General features: G+C 46.7%; 1 protein-coding gene across 1 annotated transcript; it reads right to left on the bottom strand.

Annotated features, from left to right (window-relative positions):
- Positions 1-1971: 1971 nt before the first annotated feature.
- On the bottom strand, positions 1972-13669 carry nyx (nyctalopin). The gene is made up of 4 exons (XM_054746539.2): positions 13599-13669; positions 12076-12362; positions 4553-4857; positions 1972-3256 (listed from the first exon to the last, which is right to left on the bottom strand). Exons 1-4 carry the CDS (start codon positions 13618-13620, stop codon positions 2314-2316), a joined length of 1557 nt encoding a protein of 518 aa, XP_054602514.1. The 5' UTR covers positions 13621-13669; the 3' UTR covers positions 1972-2313.
- Positions 13670-17792: the final 4123 nt, after the last annotated feature.

The following is a 17792-nucleotide window of genomic DNA, read 5'->3' as shown; positions in this document are numbered from 1 at the left end:
TAATGGACTTACTGTGGAACATGAAAGAGGCTTAGTTCTGTTCTGAACCTCCTTTGCTGCATCTGGACCAGAGTCCAGAATCTGCTCAGCATCCAGTAAACTCTGAAGACTATCAAGACCTTCTGGAGCCAGATTCCAGCAAACCTGCACGTTTGCATCCCCATGTGGAATCTCTCTGGGCAAACATTTTACCCATGCAGGGTTGCTCATTATGGGACAGGCGGCCATTGTAAAATGTAGGGCAAATGTTAGTCCCATCATTTGGGGTTATGAAGGGGCCCAACAGGGCCTGCATATGTGGGCTGCCCCCCATGGCTCCACTGTGGCCCATTGCTGTGGGGCCCTCGTGCCACACATTTCCCATGGAATGCGTGGGCTTCCCACCATTTACCATTTGATAAAAATAAAAGTAATGATTAGATTTAGATGGCACCTTATAAGGTACCCAAAGCGCTGTTCATTGCTCATGCACTGACACACTCACACACTGCTGGTGAGGATAATCTTCTAATTGACCAACCTGGGATGACAACATGGGGAGGATGGCCTAGATAAAGCTGGGATTGAATGTACAACCTTCTTATTACTAAACAGTGGAGGAGGAGGTCCTGTCACCCTGCGGTAAGGCGTTTTGTGTCACTTCCTGTTTTCTGTGTTGCACTACGTGTAGCTGTTCAGTGTTTGTGGCTCACTAAAATTGATCAAATTTCCCTGTACTAGGATTTTGAAGCACATAAGCACGCTAAAACACATTTTCTGTTGTTCCACCGAGCTTTAGGGAATGATTTGACTTCGCACGCTGTTTATTTGGTGTTGAACGTGTTGCTTGTCCAATTAGCGTAGCCTCAGCACGGCTATGGCTACTTCTGTCTCTGCTTCTCCGTGTCCCATCTCTTGCTCTCTGTGCCAGATGTTTAGTTACTCCTCTGCCTCCTTTAGCGATAATGGTACGTGTAATAAATGTAGCATTTTTGTAGCTTTGGAGGCGAGGGTGTCGGAATTGGAGTCCCGGCACCGCGCTGTTGAAAAGCCCGTAGATGGCCATAGCTACTTGGCTAGCGTGGAGTTAACTAGATCAGAACCACCCCGTAGCGATCCTCTAGTAGAACCTGAGCAGCCGGGACATCAGGCCGGCTGGGTGATGGTACGCAGAGAGCACAGAACCCAGCCCGTGGGCCACCACCAACCCATCCACGTTTCTAATAGATTTTCCCCGCTCAGTGACGCACCCACTGATAAGCCGACTCTGATCATTGGCAGCTCCATAGTCAGAAACGTGGCATTAGAGGCTCCAGCAACCATAGTTAAATGTTTACCTGGGACCAGAGCGGGCGACATTAAATCTTATCTGAAACTGCTGGCTAAGGATAAGCGTAAATACAGTAAGATTGTTATTCACGCTGGCGGTAACGACACCCGGTTACGCCAATCGGAGGTCACTAAAATTAATGTTGCTTCGGTGTGCAAGTTTGCCAAAACAATGTCGGACTCCGTAATTTTCTCTGGCCCCCTGCCTGATCGGACCAGTGACGACATGTTTTGCCGCGTGCTGTCCTTCAACCGCTGGTTGTCTAGGTGGTGTCCTGAAAACAACGTGGGCTACATTGATAATTGGAAAACTTTTTGGGGAAAACCTGGTCTGATGCGAAGAGACAGCATCCATCCCTCTTTGGATGGAGCAGCTCTTCTTTCTAGGAACATGGCCAGTCTTATTAGTCCTCCATGACAACCCAGGGTCCAGACCAGGAAGCAGAGTCGTAGTTTAGCACACCCCTCTGCAGCTTCTGTACTGTTAAGCTTGGTTCATTCTTGACACATTCACTTTCCGCTTGGTGATGATGTTCCAATATATCTGCCACTCGGTGCTCGACAGTAACTCCTCATATGATCATGGCATGACAGCTCCCTCTGTTGCACCAAGGCGCAATCACCATTTAATGACAGACAATTACCGCAATATTCCTACCAAGAGAGGCAGAACGAATGCTGCAAAATCGTGTATCGCCATGCCGGCATGGCGCATTTCTGAGACACACTGTTGTGGTAATATGTTGATTTGCTGGCTTGGTGTGTTGCACAAAGGGCTAATGGCGGTAAACAGTAGCTATGTCCCTCCTCCCTTTGTTTTGAAAGGAGGAAAACTGACAACCCTCACAGCCAGCTGGATATGAAACATGTTTCTGTAGAACCTTCCTTCCAAAATGGCCGAAACATGATCCCTTTTGGGAATTTCTCACTGTATTCTTACATACTGCACCTTTAAAATCATCTGATTATCAGTGATTTTTTTTGGGCGAACATCATGGCCAACAACTATTTGTCCCGTGTCTGTAAATAACCAGGAGCCCCAGTCCAAACAGTCCGTAGATCCACATTTGACAGGAAACACTCCTCCTCCACCTGTGATGAAGGATGTTCCTTTAATATGACAGGCAGCAGCTCTCTTGAGCAGAAACACCAGAGGTTTGGATCTGACAGACCTGAACAGAACCCCATCACAATGATGAGGAACAGCAGTGGACCTGCACGGGCCCCTGCGGCCCCCCCAGAGAGCAGCCCCTCTTCTGACTCCATCTGAGTCCCGTTATGAAGGCTCTCTGTCCTGTTCCCCAGCTCTTTTCCCTGCTCCTTCTCAAGAATCTTGGAGATGAACCTGTTGAAGCGGTTCTCCATGGTGGGGACGACCTCAGTGGACAGTACAGTCAGGTTGGCTTCAGTGTGGTCCACACATGTCCCATTAATGTTGATAAATACTACTTGGCTAAGGTCCAGGCCTGCCACAGAGGAAGGTGAGGCACAGGGAATGTCCCGGACCAGTTTGTAACTGTCCATCCACTGCTTGAGCCAGTCCAGGGAGCAGCCGCAGTCCCAGGGGTTCCTGAAGAGGTACAGGTGGCCCAGGAAGTAGATGGGCTGGAAAACACTGAAGGGGAGGGAGGTCAGGTTGTTGCTGTTCAGGTGGAGAGTGATCAGGCTAGTCAGGTTTTCAAAGGCGCCCTCCTCAATGTTCAGCAGCTGGTTTCTGTCCAGGTACAGGACCTCCAGCTCTACCAGGTCACTGAACCAGGTCTTAGACACGTTGGTCAGATGGTTCCCTCCAAGATTGAGCATCTTGAGGTGGCTCAGCCCTCTGAAGGCCAACCTGGGTAGGTCAGACAGCAGGTTGTCATTCAGGTAGAAGTTTTCTAGATGCACCAGATCCTGGAAGGAGTGATCATGGATCACGTTGATCCGGTTCTCCTGGAGGTTCAAGTACCTGAGACAAAAAGAGGTGCTGTCAGTATCTCAGTCCAGATCTAAAATGAGATTATTAGCTATTAACTGTGTGAGCGCTGTGGTGCGCTGCCCTGGGCGTTGCCTTACAGGCCGCAGGAACAAAAAGGGTGAACAGAACCAGCAGCTTGAGATCATGTGACACCATTCATCAGCCAGTCAAAGCTCATGACTTTCTTCGTGGCTCTTCCTGTTTCAGATTGTTTTAATTGTCCAGGTGTGTCCATAAATCAGCTGTAGTGTGAACAATCTGTGATGGCCTGTCCACCCGTCCAGGACTCCCCGACTGCTGGACATGGACTCCAGCTCCCCACCGTCCTTACATCTACTGCACACTGGAAGCAAAAGCGGGTCGGAACGGCAGCAGAAAGGCACTCTCGTGCACCGGGAGAGTCTCAGCAGCGGAGCAGCTTCTCTGCCGTGCTCCTCGCGAGATCACTAAATCCCTTGAGACTTTTTGTTTATGCAATCCACCATTAAACCTAAAAGAAGGAAATCATGTTTGATATCGCTGATTGATGTCATATATGACGTTGTTCCTCTCCACTACCAGGAACAAAGCCGCGGCGCTTCTGGGACATGTCTGAAAATTGTTGCGGCTGGTTTGTTACACTCCACAGACTATAATGGATTGTATTTGAAGCGGCGCCGTTTCACTGCCGTTCCGTGCCACTTTTGCATTGAGTGTGCAGTAGGGCTTAGTAGCAGGTGTGCCCAACCCTGGTCCTCAGGATCCCCTATCCAGCTTGTTTTATGTCTCACCCTGCTGATTCAGTGGCTGAACCACTTGTTCAACAGCTACTCAGGCTCTGCAGACAGCAGCTAATCACCACTGATTCAAATCATGTGTGTTGAAACTGGGAAACTTCTAAGACCTGTTGGATAGGGGATCTCGAGGACCTGGGTTGGGCCCACCTGGACACGATGGATGGATGGACAAGCACAGGTTTGACCACTGATGGGGCTCGCATCCATGGACATGGACTCGCATCCATCCACACAGAAAAGCAGAGTAATGAGAGCTTTATGAATGCGTGTTATCTCACACATCATGCCCCCATCCTTCTGAGGTGAAGATCAGATGAATCCACACCTTCAGGACCAAACATCTCATTACAACAAATACCCCACAAGCACATGAACAAAGATCTTACTACAGTCTAAAAGTTTGGTGCTCTGCAACATTTCTGTCAGAACTGAGAAGTGAAAACAAGTCCTGCAGCCGTCTCCTGAAGCTGCTGAAGCCCTGGCTGGCAGAAAATTCTCCTGCAGAACTCACCTGAGACTCCCCAGGCCCAGCAGTGAGTTGTAGGCCACCGCCTCTATCTTGTTCCTCTCCAAGTAGATGTGAGTCAGGTTTTCCATGCCTCTGATCGCTCCCGGGATTCTCCGGAAGTTGTTTTGGAAGCACAGCAGCTCCTTCAGCGCAGGCTGTTCTATGAAGATGCGGTCAGGGATGCTGAAGAGGTTACAGTCTGACAGGTCCAACCGCACCAGCTTCTTCAGCCCAGTGAAGGTCCGTGTGTGAAGGTAACTGATATACTCATTATGAGCCATCTTCAGCTCCACCAGGTTGGAGAGGCCCTGTGAAGACAGATGTAAGGAGCTGAGTATGTGAGCAGAGACATCTCTGGAGCTGGAACTGGATCACAGGGTCTGGGTCTGCTGGTGGAGTGTTTCTGGTCCACAAGTTCTACGTGGATCAGATGATAGATGCAGAGGTGGATATAATGTGTTATAGAACAGAATAGACTTTACTGATCCCACAGTGGGGATATTCACTTGTTACAGCAGCACCAACACTTAAGAGAATAATCTGACAAAAAATAATAACAAAGGTACGTGTATTTATACATATAGGAAGTAATCTAGTACTTTAAACTTCCACCAATAAAACCCACAAATAAAAAAGGAAAAATTTGGGTTCCAACATTCTGCAGCATACTGTAAGAGACACAGGCATACTAAGTAAATCTGGTACTGAACACATACTGAGTATTGCACTGGTGTTAGTGTGTACCAGGATAATGCCAGTACCAGTTAAACTGAGGAGGTCTACACTCTTACTGCAGAGGGGATGAATGACCTACGGTAGCGTTCTGTTTTACATCTAGGATGTCTCAGTCTGCCTCTGAAGGAGCTGTCCATGGTCTCCACAGTGGAACGCAGTGGGTGGGAGGGTTTTTTAAGATGGAGGTCATCTTCCCCAGCATCCTCCTTTCACACGTCTCCTCAACTGAATCCAGTGGGCAGCTCAGAAATTAGTTAGCTTTGTGAACTAGCTTGTTCATTCTCTTCCTGTCTCGGTCAGACCTGCTCTGCTCTTAAAAGCATTTTAGCAACTGGGAATTAACTCTGAAGGACCTCAGCCTCCCCAGGAGGAGGCGGCTTTGACTCTTCTTATACAGCATCTGTGTTGTTGGACCAGTTCAGTTTGCTGTTGAGGTGAACACCCAGGTACTTAAAGGTATCCACCACCTCAGTGTCTGCTCCCTGGGTGTTTAATGGTGAGTGAGGAGGAGTGTTTCTCTGGAAGTCAATCACCATCTCCTTTGTCTTACTGGTGTTCAAGTGAAGGTGTTATGCTCACACCAGTCCAACAAGTCCATGATGACTGACCTGTACTCCTGGTCAGTTCATCAGACACACAGCCGACAATGGCCGAGTCATCAGAGAACTTCTGGAGGTGACAGCTGCTGGTGTTGTAGGTGAAGTCCGAGGTGTAGAAGGTGAAGAGAAAGGGTGAGAGCACCGTACCTAGGGATGCAACAATACCACTTTTTTCCAAACCGATACGATACCGATACTTGGATCTGAGTACTCGGCGATACCGATTACCTATACCGATACTTCTACCACACAAAAAAAAGCAATGATTTGGAATACAGATTTTATTTTCTTCTCTGCTTTCAACAGGAAAAGACTGAGGCAGATAAAAAGTAAAATATATGAATGGAAATCATCACAAAACTAAAATATTAGGTGAACAGAAATGACAAGTTAAAGGGAAGCCATTGTCAAGCAACTGCATTGGTATCGGTTAACTTTTACCGATACAGATACTGGTATTGGTATTGGTATCGGCACCAATACCAATACCAGTATTGTATCGGTGCATCCCTAACCGTACCCTGTGGAGCTCCAGTACTACACACAACCACCACAGATGTACAGTTGTGCAGCCTCACATACTGTGGCCTGTTGGTGAGGTAGTTGATGGTCCATGCAGTCCATCCACTCCTGCACCCCTCATCTTCTGCTGCAGTAGACATGGCTGGATGTTGCTGAAGGCACTTGAGGAGTTGAAGAACATGATTCTCACAGTGCTTTTTTGCCTCTTGAGGTGAGTCAGAGCCCGGTGCTGCAGGTAGATGAGCGTGTCCTCCACCCCATGTTTGGTTTATTGCATTGGGTCTATTTCCAGGGTCACCATTGAACATAGATGGGTGAGGATGAGTCTCTCCATAGTCTTCATCAGATGGGAGGTCAAGGCGACAGGTCTGTAGTGGTCTGGTTCTCAGGGATGTGATGTTTTAAGAACTGGAACTACACAGGAGGTCTTCCATAGAATGGGGACCTTCTCCAGCTGAAGGCTCAGGTTGAACATGTGTGTGACCACTTCCCAAAGCTGGTCAGCACAGTCTTTGAGCAATCTGGGCCTGATCCCGTCAGGACCTGCTGCTGTTCTGCTCTTAAGCCGCCTCAGTTCTGTCCTCACCTGGTCTGATGTGACTGACAGGGGGGTTGGTGAGGGGGAGAAGCTGATGTGTGGTGTGAGATCTGGAGGTTATGTTTACTCCGTTACATCTACTCCAGAAGTATTGTTTCTGCATCCCACTTTGTACTTTCATTTGAGTACATTTGTGAAGAAGGAACGCCACTTTTACTCCGCTATAATTGGCAAAATTTACTTAAAAAACGTTTCACGCAATAAATAACAACAGATCACTCCGCCAGTGGAGCTAGCTGTTGCTCTGTCACCAATCAGATGATGCCACACAGTCACATGACCAACAGATGTAAACATTGCAGTGGGGGAGTACGGCTTTTTAAAACAACATGAAAATGGCTCAAGCCACTGTCCTCGATGCTAAAACCGGCCATCGCCCTGGCCTCATATTCAAAGTGTGTTTCACTTAAAAGAAGCACAAATGAACGGATGAATAATGAGGTGTGTGTGCCGAAGCAAACAGAGATATCAGCCAACAAGAACCTGAGGAAACATGTCTAACTTTCTGTTGTTATGATGACACGGCTGCTGTTTGGAGCTCCATTCCTCCAGGACTGATGTCTACCTCCTACACACGAATCAGACTGCTGAGCTTCCTCCTCAGCAGTCTTCAGCTGGTCATGAGCTAACAATTTAACTCAAGAGTGTTGCAGCACGACGCCTTAACAAACCTCCAGGCCCTCGGGGACCGGAGCTCGGTACTCCTGTGGTATATAGACGAATGGCGCACGTTCAAAATCAGTCCCTTTATCTAGAAACTGCATCAGTAGCAAGCCATTTTCTCAAGTGAGGCTTTGTGGTAGATCCCTCTCAGTGCACTTTAAATGTGATCTAGAACTTTCTAACTAAGAGGAAAGGACTGCTTGTAAGTGAGAAATAACAAAGTAAACAGCATAAATGAGTCAAAACGAGCCGATTAACTGCTGGAAGAATGAATGAACATGTAAGTCTCCAGTTTCATGTTAAAAACATCAACTGCCTGATGTCTTAAAGCAGCATTCCACAGGGATAGGATGGGCTTCCAGAGTTGCTATGTTCATCAGTCTTTAGGTCAGTGTAGATGTGGCTTTGCACAGAAACAACTAGGAAGCGTTGAGCTGATGAATTCAATCAGTTCTGAATGAGTTTAAACCTCTGGAGGCAGGCAGGTTAAACCTACCTACCTGGTTACTCCACAAACGTGTTTCATGATCATTTTTAACTTAGAAGTACCCCTGAAGGACTTGGTTGTTCGTCCTTTTATCAAAACTTATTTTGAGCCTGAGAGGGTTAAAGAAATCTGGGCTAGATGCATCTATGCCATCTAATTATAGGCCAATCTCTATGCTCCCCTTATTGAGTAAGGTGATGGAAAGGTGTGTCTATGGCCAGTTGCTGGACTTCTTAAGTGAAAACAACTTTTTAGAAAACTTTTAATCTGGTATGAAACCATTACTCAGCACTGAGACAGCTTTGCCGAAGGTCCTGAACTACATTCTTCTTGCCGGGTGGCGGAAGGTCAGTGTTACTTGTTATGCTGGATTTGACAGCAGCCTTTGATAGAGTGGACCACGAGGTGTTGTTGCATCGTCTTGAGCACGACATGAGAATCACTGGTCTGGCTCTGAATTGGTTTCGGCCCTACCTTTCTAATAGAACGGTGTGTGTCCAGATGGGTGGTTTCTCGTCTGAATTCTTCCGTCTCCCCTCGGGTGTCACGCAGGGTTCAATACTGGGTCCCCTACTGTTTTGTGTGTATATTCTGCCTTTGGCCTATATGCTGATGACTGACAACTGTACTTGCCTTTGGATGAAGCTGGTGGTCGACCAATCTCGAAGATTTTAGATTGTTTGTGTGAGGTCAAAGGGTGGATTGCAGAAAATGTCCTGTGCCTCAATGAGGGGAAGACAGAAGCAGCGCTCTTTGGTCCCATCCACCTTGCTGATAACTCCATGTTGGACCGTAGTGAACTAACCCCTCACTTGAAGGACTATGTTGTTATTTTGGGAGTGAAGATAGTCTGACTTCTGTTTTAGGGGCCACTTAAATGGAGTGGTAGCTTCATTCTTTTACCATTCAAGACACTTGGCCAAGGTTAAACCTTGTTTGTCCACACACGATCTTGAAACTGTTGTGCATGCGCTCATAACTTCACTCCTGGACTATTGCAACTCCATCCTGCTCGAAGTGATCCATGGTACCTTAGCCCATTTGTAACTTGTCCAAAATGCTGCTGGGAGATGTTTGGAGGGCAAACGAAAGTTTGACCATGCTATGCCCATATTGGCAGCTCTACATTGGCTACCTGATTCTTTTAGGATTCGGTCTGAAGTTCTTTTACTGGTTTTTAAAGCTTTAAATGGTTTGGCTCCAGCATATCTGGCAGGCAGACTGCACTTGTATGTTACCTCTCGGGCACTCCGTTCAGAGGACTTGTTCTTGCTCGAGGTGACCCGGTCACGGCTGAAGAAGCGGGGCGACTGAGCCTTTTCAGTTGTGGCTCCAAAACTATGGAATGCGCTTCCATTACACATTCGGCAGTCCTCTGCTGTACCAGTTTTTAAATCAAAGCTGAAGACCCATTTGCTGAAACACATCTCACTTCCTGTCTGGCTCATGCAATTTCTTCAACTTCATCAAAATCTGCATGCGTCTGGAAAGAGAGACTACATGCAGAAACCTTCTGGAGCTCCACATCCAGATCTGCACTGCATCACAGTCAGTGTGAATGCTCGATGATTGGTTTTGTGGAAGCTCTACAGAAACCAGACCATATCTGTTCCACATGTGGTGTAAACAAGGCTTTAGGTGTGCGCCTCCTGCTTTCATGCTTTATAAATCACTCTTCCTAGAAAATGTGCCCAAGTGAAAGCTGAGGTTGTGCAAACAAAGTGATGAAAACAGACGTACAACAAAATCGTTAAGAATACGAAGTGGTCAAAGAGGAAGGTCGCAAAAGTCATTCCTGCATCCACAGCAGCTGCATTATGGTGCTCAGAGATTGCTGAGACATTCCAAATCTAACCGTAACATTAAATTAAAACCTTTAATTAAACCAGAAGGGGCTTTTACGGCAGGAAATGACATATTTTGTTAATCAAATCAGACAAATAGCCTGCCCGCTAACTAGCTGGAATGAGCTGGTTGTAGGAAACCGACTGCGCAGCAGCACACTCTTAGCAGTGCTACGTCTCTACCATTAACGGAAGCTGTTATAGGTTCTGATTTGCTTTACTCTGAACTTGGTGTGGTGCAATAGACCATTAATGCACCAATCAGTCATTTGAAGATGTATGCATGAATGTAGAGTGATGTCTTAAACCAACATATTTCATTCAGGTTCTCATTTCAGTGTTCATAAAAACTTTTGAGCCACACAGGACAGTTCTTAACTATGTAGAACAATGTCCTCACCTGCTTCTGAGTTGTGTATTTTAACTGGTGGGTATCGTAGTGACCTTTGACTTTTACATATTTTATATGTTTAATTGTTCTGTTTAAATAATTTCATCTCTCTACCATGAGATTAAACATGAGACAAATACACCGACAGATACTTCATGATGTCCTCTTCTCAGACAGGTGTTACGAATCTTTTTGCTTCAGACAGGTAAGGTCGTATGCGACTTCTGTTTTACCTTCACGTGTTTCGACCGACGACTGCGGTCTTCATCAGAAGTGTCACCGATGTTTGTGTGACGCGTCTTTATCAGCTGCTCTATTGTGAGGCACAATGCACAAGTGTCTGCAGAATGTATATGCCTACTCAGTAATCATACGAATGCACACACAGCTTATCACAATTATTCACCAGTACTGATAGAACTATTAAAAGCAACTTATTTTCATTCAGGTTCTCATTTTTATTCTCAAATTAGAGATGGAGTAAGGGCTGACTATTGGTTTTGTGTGTGTGTGTGTCTGTGTGTGTGTGTGTGTGTTTGTGTGTGTGTGTGTGTGTGTGTGTGTATGAGTGAGAGTGTGTGTGTGTGTGTGTGTGTGTGTGTGTGTGTGTGTGTTTGTCTCCAAGTCTGTAAATGTGGCTTAAAGATCAAGTCACCCCCTACCAGAGTATTACTCTGCTCCCACTTCCTGTTTGAAAAATGCAACAAATGCTGTTGCCTAGCAGACCGAGAGGGCGGAGCCGCTAACAAATACACACACACACACAGGCCCACAACAACATTGTGACATCATACGGTACCAGCTAACGTTCTAGGGTACCTCTTAGCCAATAGCAGATTTAAATGTAAATGCAGTGCAGAGTTTTTACCTGACAACGGCACAACACTGACAGTTTTAGGCAGAAAATGTAAATTTGAACTAAAATGCACTAAAGTGGTAAACTATTGACGACACTTGTCTGCAGCACGATTAGACACGCATGTATATAGTTTATCAGGAAAAAGAGTGGATGTGGGGTGACTTGCTCTTTAAAGAGACACTGTGTCATTTGTACCATTAATCTCTGGAAGTGTCTATAGAAATGTTGTTGAACCTGAACTAAATGGTGTCCAGTCGTTGAACAGTATTGGCAGCTTCATAAAGTATAACCATGAAACTGGGTTTAAAGTACATAATGCTATGTATGCTAATGCTGTGTGTCTAGCGTCTTTAGGGACGCCATATTAGATGTCATGTTTCCTTCTGGCTGGCTCAGGGTCCTGCACCTGTCGATGACATGTCACACTAGATGATTGGCTGATTACAGAAGTTCCGTTACCACGTTCAAATACATTTAGGCAGCGAGAAACCCAAATTTAATAGTAAAACTTGTTACAGCTGCTTCTGCTGAGAAACTCTTCTATAGCACAAGAACAGCTGAGTAGCCTGGCTATCATAAGCTCAGCTCAGAAGTAGCAGCATCCGATTACCTCAGATTAAGAAACAGGAGATGTGTCTGCAAAAGGCCTCTTCAATTGTTGAAACAGGCTAATTTAATCAGGGCCTAATAGATTATAAATCTAAATTCACCCAATGCTACAGTCATTTTGCAATGGAGAGGGCCTCAACCCCCCAATATGTTTCGAAGGGGCGTACCAACACTTATTTGTTTCCAGTGTTACTGATAATGAAAAACCCACAGTCAGACCTTGAAAGCCCCCGGGGTGATGAAGGAGATGTTGTTGTGGTCCAGGGAGAGAGATCGTAGTGAGGGCAGGGTACCGAAGGCCCGTTCTGACAGAAACTTCAGGCTGTTCTTCTCCAGGTTGATGGAAGAGGCCTCACAGGGAAACTCCTTAGGTAGATCAGCCAGGCTCGAGCGGTCACACAGAACACTGCAGCTCTTCTCCTGAGTGCAGAAGCAGGACGGTGGACAGGCTCGGGCACAGGCCCAACGGGACAACACCGCCTGGGGCAGCAAGACCAGCACAGATACTGGAAAACAAAACCACACCAAGCCGTAAGTGATGTCACCAGTGATGACCCTGCTGATAGCCTCGTGGAGGCTCTACCATAAAATGTGCTACTAGTTCATCTATTGTGTGTGGTGTGCACACTCATGCATGTGTGTGTGTTTGTGTGTGTGTATGCATGTGTATGTGTGGTGTGTACACACATGCATGTGTGTGTGTGTGTGTGTGTGTGTATGCTTGTGTGTGTCTGTGTGTGTATGCATGCATGTGCGTGTATGCCTGTGTGTGTGTGTATGCTTGTGTGTGTCTGTGTGTGTGTGTATGCTTGTGTGTGTCTGTGTGTGTATGCATGCATGTGTATGCCTGTGTGTGTGGGGGGGGGTGTATGCATGCATGTGTATGTGTGTGTGTGTGTGTGTGTGTGTGTGTGTGTATGCATGCATATGTATGCCTGTGTGTGTGTGTGTGTGTGTGTGTGTATGCATGCATGTGTATGTGTGTGTGTATGCATGTATACGTGTGGTGTGTACACACATGCATGTGTGTGTGTGTTTGTGTGTGTGTGTGTGTATGCATGTGTATGTGTGGTGTGTACACACATGCATGTGTGTCTGTGTGTGTATGCATGCATGTGCGTGTATGCCTGTGTGTGTATGCTTCTGTGTGTGTCTGTGTGTGTCTGTGTGTGTGTGTATGCTTGTGTGTGTGTCTGTGTGTGTGTCTGTGTGTGTATGCATGCATGTGTATGCCTGTGTGTGTGTGTGTGGGTGTATGCATGCATGTGTATGTGTGTGTGTGTGTGTGTGTGTGTATGCATGCATATGTATGCCTGTGTGTGTGTGTGTGTGTGTGTGTGTGTATGCATGCATGTGTATGCGTGTGTGTGTATGCATGCATATGTATGCCTGTGTGGGTGTATGCATGCATGTGTATGCGTGTGTGTGTATGCATGCATGTGTATTCATCAATTTCCCTCTGGGATTAATAAAGTATTTTTGAATTTGAATTTGAATTTGTATATGTGTGTGTGTGTATGCATGCATATGTATGCCTGTGTGTGTGTGTGTGTGTGTGTGTGTGTGTGTGTGTGATTGTGTATGCATGTGTGTGTGTGTGTGAGTATGCATGCATATGTATGCCTGTGTGTGTGTGTGTGGGTGTATGCATGCATGTGTCTGCGTGTGTGTGCCTACGCCAAGTCATTTAGAACAGAACGACTCTTTCACGTATGAGAGTGATGACTGACAGAAGGGCTGACCAGTGAACATGATGACGGTCATCGTTGTGGTCTGTCATCTGGAACATGCCAGGATTAACGGGGATCTGAAAAGAACAGAGCAGCTCTGTTTGATTAACAACATCACCTCCTGCCATAATCACACTGTCCTATACCCAAACTCCTGATCCAAACATCACACATCCCCCCTCAACACCTCCTCCAGCCACCCAGCTCCCAAACCACAACAACCTCCTCACCCCAGCCTCCACTCCAACCCCCAACCCCCTCTCAGTGTCCCACCAGACCGTCTTGTACCTGTAAGTGGAAATGTTCCAAAGTATAAGAAAACCTCAGACCACGCGTACAAACAGTATCTAGTGGTAGAACCAGAGAGCCGCAATACTGAATGTCAATCATCCACATGTTCATCATCCAGAAAACATTTTTACCCAGTAAATAATTATTTTGGTGGAACAACAGCAGTTTCACATAATTGGCTCTAAAACCTTTAAAAGACACCCGTGTGTGAGTCTGACATTGTAGCTGATCTTGTTGGAGGATTTGTCAGAGCGAGCTCTCTGGAGGGAACATGTCCTCCGTGAGCACACTGATCTGATTCCTGAAGGAGATCCTTCCGGAGCTATGCTGTGGTCCTTTCTGGAGCGACAGACAATCCCCACAAATCCAACTCCACTGCATTGTTTTTTGGGGGGAAAGAATGCAGGGATTCTCCTCATGAGCTGAAGAGGTGGTGGGACCAAATATAGTTACATTTCTGTATGTAAGTGATGAACAGACCCGAGCACCTGGGTACGCACAGGTGGGAATTACCAACAGATGATTGCGGAGGAATGTGCGTATGTGTCCACCATCGACATATATGGACATAGCCCGCCTGGGGGCGGCGGGGGACAAGTTGAGGCCAAAAGGGAGGTTCCCGCCACTGATATTTTTGACATTGTTACACGTTCCGTCACTCCCAGACAATCCAAAAATGGGAAAAGGGGAGGAGCTGAGCGTGGGGTGTTACGTTTGGAACAGTTGGAATAAATGTAACCATTGTAGCTACTAGCTAACGTAGCTAACCCAAGAAGGGCTCCGGGGTGTCCCATCCGCATGGCCGTCTGGCTCCTGTACGAGGCTGTAGTCATGCTGGTCGCCTGTGGAGATCTAATATGGACTGGGACTGTTAAATTACAAGCAGAGCCTCAGACCACTGCGATCGTAGCTGGGCGCCGTCGCATTTTACATCAGCTCTTGCTCCACGGCTGGAGATGAGCAGGACAATAGCTACATGCTAACCTGAAGCTAACAGAGTTTTCCAGGCAAGAAAAACACGGCAGAGCTACTCCAAAGTGAAGGCACCTCCGGCCCGCTTAGTAACAAAATCATAACTAGGTAAGCTGACCGAGGATATCAAGCTTCGCAGGTCCACCACGGTCAAAGATCTGCGAGTCAACGTCCCAAGCTCAGGGAGTATCGACTCGGCTCCCGGTGCTGTGTTGACACCGAGCTGAGAGCCGAGTCGACACTCCCAGAATGCAGCTGAGCGACTCAAAATTAAAGCAGCATCAGCTAAAAGAGCTGCAGTGTTCCTGTGGTTTCCCTCAGAGATCCATGAGTGACCAGCATGACTACAGCCTCACACTGATGGCACCTGTCAACGTGCCTGGTTGCCCTGGGAGATGGGAGCAGCCAGCTACCTGCTCTAACTGTTCCCGGGCAGGAGACAGGAGAAGCTGGGCACCCGCTCAAGTTTCTTATGCAGCCAGAAGCTCCACTAACATGTGTGACCAAGCAGTTAAAGGACAGCATTCCCCCATTCAACCAGCAAAATAAAGTACAGAAATATAAATTTTCTTACTGATAAAAAGAAGCAGAAACTGCTTGGATGATCTATTAGTGCCGTCAGTAACCACAGCTTTCCTTCTGTGTCCAGATAATTCCACGATTAGCATCCAAACACAAACACACAAAAATAAAGTTCAGAGTGGAAATGTCCGAACATCTGTTCAGGTGAGGCCAAGGCCTTTCCCCGCAGCTAGCTCTGAGGCGAAGGTGGCTCGCTGGAGTTTTTGACAATTAAAATTGTAATAATAATTATTTCATTTTCTGTTCCTCACTTCTGATTACCTTCAATGGTGTCTGTTTGTTGCAACCACCAGGAACAAAAACTAACTTGTTTTTATTTGACTATTTTTCTGTCCTGTCTGTTTATTATCTTCCTGCATCTCCTCTCAATCCTAAAGAAAAACTGCTACCTGGGTTCATATATATTCACCTTATGAGTTACCTTTGAACTGCAGTTCTAAAAGATCTACCGACCGCAGAAACAGTGGAGGGCGCGCCAGCTGCACCGGTGAGGTGCGTCACCGGAGGACAAACAGGTGATGCGCTCCGTTCCACAGCAGCGAAAAGCATCAGGCACAAATAAAAGACAGAAAGCATGAAAGGAAATGAGCCGACATGAACGATCGCGTGTTAAATTTGTTTTTGCGCCTCTCAGTTCTAAATAATCCCGGAGAGTCCACATAGATAATGTAATATCAGTAGAACCAGGATCATTTCGGGCTCCCCTTGGGTGTGGAAGCCGAGGGCTTCCTCACCCTTTGGGGTGAGCCGGGCTCCCTTCAGCTCACCAGTAATTCGAATCCTGCGTATGGCACAAGTTGGTCGCGTGAGTTGCCGGATCCTAGCAGACAGTTCCCGGATCTTGTTCTGACAAGATCCGGCTCAAAATAAGCACTGAATGCAGGAATATTTCTACTGACGTTTGACTAATGAGAGCCCTGGACCACAGACAGCTGAGGAGCCTATATCCCAGAATGTGCACACAGGTCCAGAGGACATGCACATCTGAACTTGAGGAACCACTAGAACAAGTGTTCAACCTCAGTCTGCACCTGGAGAGAAAGTCCATCCTCTGAAAAATATCCTGCATCATTCCAGTCCCCAAAAAGAACCGGGCCGAAGAGAATACAGACGTTGGACCAGTGCTTCTCACGACAGACTTGATGAAGACTGTGGAGGGGCTCTTTCTTAACTACCTCAGACACAGGTACAGCATGCCCAGCACTCCTTACAGTTTGCGTCATAGCCAAATGGGGTGCATCTTGGACAACAGAAGTCTGGTGAGGAAATGTGTTGCATGGAGCCACAAAAACCAAGGAGTTAGTGGTAGACTTTAGGAGGTCTAGACAAGTCCAGAACTGGTTGAGAAGTACAAGTACATCAGCATGTGTGTGGACAATAAACTGGACTGAACACATGATACGCAGCACCTGTACTGGAACAGCCAGAGGAGATTCTCTGTCATCAGGAAGCTCTGCAAGAAGCCCCTGAGGATGTACCAGTGGACTGGATGAACCAGTCTGCAGTAGCCAGCCTAATCTTCTATGTGGTGGTGGTTAGACTGATTATTGCTGTATAAAGATGTGCAATAAGAGTATCATATGAGATTACTAGATGTGCTAATAATCTGTTTCTCACCGCAATAAGTTATTCACCTTTAATCACTGTTGATGTTATGGCTGAAAAACAGAATCTCCCAGATATGAACCCTAACCCTAACCTTCCCAAGGGATCCACAAAATTCATCTGAGTACAAGGACACAGACTGGTCAGCAGGTTATGAAGAAAGAACCAGGTAACTTACCTGTAATGTCTCCCGTCTAGCTGTACCTCTGTGTGTTAAAGGTCTTGATGTGTGTGCGCGGAGGTGTCCATCCTTTTGTCTACCAACACCAAACTCCGACAGCAATACAGAGAGGGCTCTGTCTGCACTGGTTCTCCAGCATACACTATATGTGCTTCTTTTCACACCCCATCCTCAGTACAGTGCTTGTGTATCTGTGTGTTTCTCTCTCTCTCGCTCTTTGTGTGTGTGTGTGTGTGTGCCATGAGCCACACAAGCTCAACAAAAAGCTATCTCTTGATGGCTGTGAAATCCTCTGGATGGAGATAGATGTGTGGCAGGATTACAGAAGTAGACCACCACACACACACACACACACACACACACACACACACACACACACACACACACACACACACACACACACACACACACACACACACACACACACACACACACACACACACACACACACCAGTCTTTCTATCATAGTGAGGACCTTCATTGACTTCTATTCATTTTTGTGACTCCACCATGCCTAACCCGTACCCTAACCCTAACCATCTATTCCTAACCCGAGCCTCAACTAACACATAACT

The sequence above is a fragment of the Nothobranchius furzeri genome, chromosome 14 (assembly GCF_043380555.1).
Source record: "Nothobranchius furzeri strain GRZ-AD chromosome 14, NfurGRZ-RIMD1, whole genome shotgun sequence".
Lineage (NCBI taxonomy): Eukaryota > Metazoa > Chordata > Actinopteri > Cyprinodontiformes > Nothobranchiidae > Nothobranchius > Nothobranchius furzeri.
Note: the sequence above shows the minus strand (reverse complement) of the source record. Positions and strands in the feature narration are given on the sequence as shown.